This window comes from Pygoscelis adeliae, unplaced genomic scaffold, assembly GCF_000699105.1.
Source record: "Pygoscelis adeliae isolate BGI_AS28 unplaced genomic scaffold, ASM69910v1 Scaffold174, whole genome shotgun sequence".
Lineage (NCBI taxonomy): Eukaryota > Metazoa > Chordata > Aves > Sphenisciformes > Spheniscidae > Pygoscelis > Pygoscelis adeliae.
This window is the reverse complement of record NW_008824676.1, coordinates 5,260,617-5,264,164: the sequence shown is the minus strand read 5'-3', so window position 1 is coordinate 5,264,164 and position 3,548 is coordinate 5,260,617. Positions and strand designations below refer to the sequence as shown.

At 37.6% G+C, this 3,548-nt stretch overlaps 1 protein-coding gene across 1 annotated transcript in view; it reads left to right on the top strand.

The window, feature by feature from the left end:
- Positions 1–3,548, top strand: part of LRP12 (low density lipoprotein receptor-related protein 12) — a 142,191-nt gene extending 138,643 nt beyond the window's left edge. Inside the window, exon 11 of the mRNA XM_009323134.1 lies at positions 1,871–3,548. Within this exon, the coding sequence (XP_009321409.1) occupies positions 1,871–2,734 (864 nt within the window). The 3' untranslated portion in view covers positions 2,735–3,548. The remainder of the gene's footprint in view (positions 1–1,870) is intronic.

Below are 3,548 nucleotides of genomic sequence, written 5' to 3'. Positions count from 1 at the left end.
AATTCCCATTACGAAGACCAGTATTTCAGATAAGACTTGTGGCCTTGAAAACGTAAGTAGCTATACTGGGAAATTAACTAGCATAAAAATAAGGAATAGTAGGGTGCAGGCCGTCACCTTCAAAAATAACGAAAAAGTCCTTCTAGAGCATTGATGCTTCTATGATAAAAATTTTTACTCTTATTTAATCAATGAAGTTGCATTGTTTAAAAAATTTGTTTTTCAGAGGAGAGAACATCAGTAAAAGCTTAAGAGGCAATGTAAATTGAATTCTATACATTATAAAGCTCAAATTCTTAATATGGTTAAGTGTTGGAGGGAGGGAGTCAGTATTAAGTCAGGATGCGTTCAGCTGTCTCTGTTTTGAGCAATATACACATCTTAAGATTGCAAATCTATGTAGGACTGAAGATACCTAGTCGAGGTTTCCTCAAAGTTAGTAGTCTCAAGCTAGAGGAATCTTGATCGTTCGGATTTGTATGTAAATGCTTTCCGCCTAAAACCGATACATGCCTTCAGAGCTGGATTTTCAAGGATGGGTAGCAGTCTCTCCAGTAGCTTTTGAAAGCAAGGCTACTGAACGTATGTATTTATATGCTTGAATTCAAATATCATTCTGTGAACTATGGTAAGGGAAGAGGTAGGTTGTGCATGAAGTATTGTTTGGATGCTGTGCCGTGGATGCCCTGTTGTGTCTGAAGGATTGTGGAAGGGAGCTGAAGGTGACAGCATGAGAACACTGAAATTCAGCATTTGTAAACAAAGTGAAATATATGCATAGAAGTGTTTAACTGGGGGGGAAAAAAGGCTATTCTGAACAATATTCTGTATTTTTGCCATAATCTTCATTAAAAGATGCGAATATGGACTTTATCCTGTAATTAAACATATCAGTGAATATTTTCAGAATCATGGGCATTTGGTGGATCTTCTACCCTAGTATTTGAGAATTGAGCTACTTAGCTGAGGCACTGTTTCCTGTAAGTTTGAGTAAGGGACCCTCAAGTCAAAGGTGTTAATATGTTTGTGTTACCTTACAATTTAAAAGTTATACAAGGTTTTAAGCAGAAAAATTCAGGCATGCATTGTCCTATAGCTGAATGACTAGAAAACGTATACCAAATTTGGGAAATGTAGGGTTTAGAACACATAAGATAATTTTAATTAAACAGAAGCATTAAAGCATTTTGAAACTGGAATTAACTGATTATGCCAGAATGGGGAAAAAATCAAACTACAAGCCTCTGCTAGAGAGGATATTTAATTTAGTCTCTATTCTAGGCAGCCCCATGGTAGTGGATAAGGAAAGGTCACCTCTGTTAAATCTTTCTGGAAGACTTAGTTTTTAAATCCTAAACTTTTTGAGGCATGTTTCTATGTACTGTACTCTAAAATCCACAGTGACTACTTTATCTTCTTGGTAAGATTGTACGTAACAGATCTTGCATACCTGCTGTACTGGTCTGCACTGGGTCTGTGGATGTATTTCTGTAATCAGTGTTGCATATCCAGGTTATAGTGCCTTGGTTTTCACTTTGCCTTTATTTAGAGGTCCTTGATTTGGGCAGAAACATACCTTATATACTTCATTGCTCTTCTATTCCCGTTTTTCTTCCATATGTATTTCCGCTTAATTTCCCTGTTCATAATGTGTTTTCCTCAAGAGAATCCAGACTTTTTTCATGCCTGCTTTGTTATTGCTACATACGCCAGACCCTTAATATTAAAGATGCAACATTTTTTAATATTTAAGATTCTACATTTAACTTTGTGGTTATATGCTGTTTTGCACAATAGTTGTCATTGTTCCTTTGTTAGAACAGTGCTAACATACTGTCAGTACTTGATTGTTGCTTGTCTTCTCATTTAGGCTTCAGTTCTGGAAAACCTGAGACTGGCAGTACGATCTCAGCTTGGATTTACCTCAATCAGACTTCCTATTGCTGGCAGATCAAGTAACATTTGGAATCGAATTTTTAATTTTGCAAGGTCACGTCATTCTGGATCATTGGCATTGGTCTCAGCGGATGGAGATGATGTTGCCAGCCAAAGTACTAGCAGAGAAGCTGAAAGAAATAATACTCACAGAAGTCTATTTTCAGTTGAATCTGATGATACAGACACAGAAAATGAAAGAAGAGACACAGCAGGAGCAGTTGGTGGTGTTGCTGCCACCTTGCCTCAGAAAGTCCCACCTGCAACAGCAATAGAAGCAACAGTTGGAGCATGTGGGAGTTCCTCTGCTCAGAGTGGCAGTAGCAGTAACACGGATAGTGGAAGAGAAGTGACGAGTGTAGAGCCCCCAAGCACAAGTCCCGCACGTCATCAGCTCACTAGCGCGCTAAGTCGTATGACTCAAGGCTTACGCTGGGTACGCTTTACTTTAGGGAGATCAAGCTCAGTGAATCAGAACCAAAGTCCTTTGAGACAGCTTGATAATGGGGTAAGTGGAAGAGAAGAGGATGATGATGTTGAAATGTTAATTCCAGTCTCTGATGTAGCATCAGACTTTGACATGAATGACTGTTCAAGACCTCTACTTGATCTCAGCTCAGATCAAGGACCAGGGCTTAGACAGCCTTACAGTGCAACACATCACGGTGTAAGGTCGTGCAGTCGAGATGGCCCCTGTGAGAGCTGTGGCATCGTACACACTGCCCAGATACCCGACACTTGCTTAGAAGCAACAGTGAAAAATGAAACTAGTGATGATGAGGCATTATTACTCTGCTAGGTACGGTTTGCTTAGGAAAGATTGTGTACAAGTTGGAGCAATATCTGTCATTGTTTTGTACTTCACAGTTAAAACTAGTTTTTAGTTTTAAAAAAATCCAGGACAACATTACGTTAAAACTATTTTAGCCTGTGTGGTTGATTAAACATTTCTTATACTGGATGATGTTACGGAACTATTAGAGTGAACATTGTAATGGCTCTGAATACACGGTGTGTGTATCCAGTATAATCTGATTAGTCTTTAAACTGAAGTTATCCCACTTAGTTTCAAATTTAGTTTATCCCGGTACTGTAGTTCAAACCAGAAACATGGCTGCTCAAGACTTACTTGGCTGCCTGTTTAACCCCATATTAACAGGTGAATTTGTACAGAATTATTTTCCTTTAGGAATTGACTCTGTTGTATTATTGCCAACATACTTGTAACTTAATATACTAAATACTGGTAAGGATTGTTAATGTAAAATATGTACTTTTCTTTGAGTTTATACAACACTTTGTCTAAATATTCTTGAATTTCATCATAATGTGAACTTATTTAAAGGGAGGAGAAACTTTCTCCAGGAGCATTCTTTTTCTTTCAGAAGTACAAAATGCAATGATTTGTGAAATTTAGATATAATAGATAAACTGATGGCAAAAGCTTTTATAGCACTGACTTTCCTAAACTGCAATCTAATATGGTACAGCCAAATAGTATGTAAAATCCCCAGTCATTAGTCTTTCCGATTTGAAGTAAAAAAGGGCCGAAGATATTACAATATGTGTTGGTTCTTTAAATATCCGATACGTACAAATACACTACAGAATAA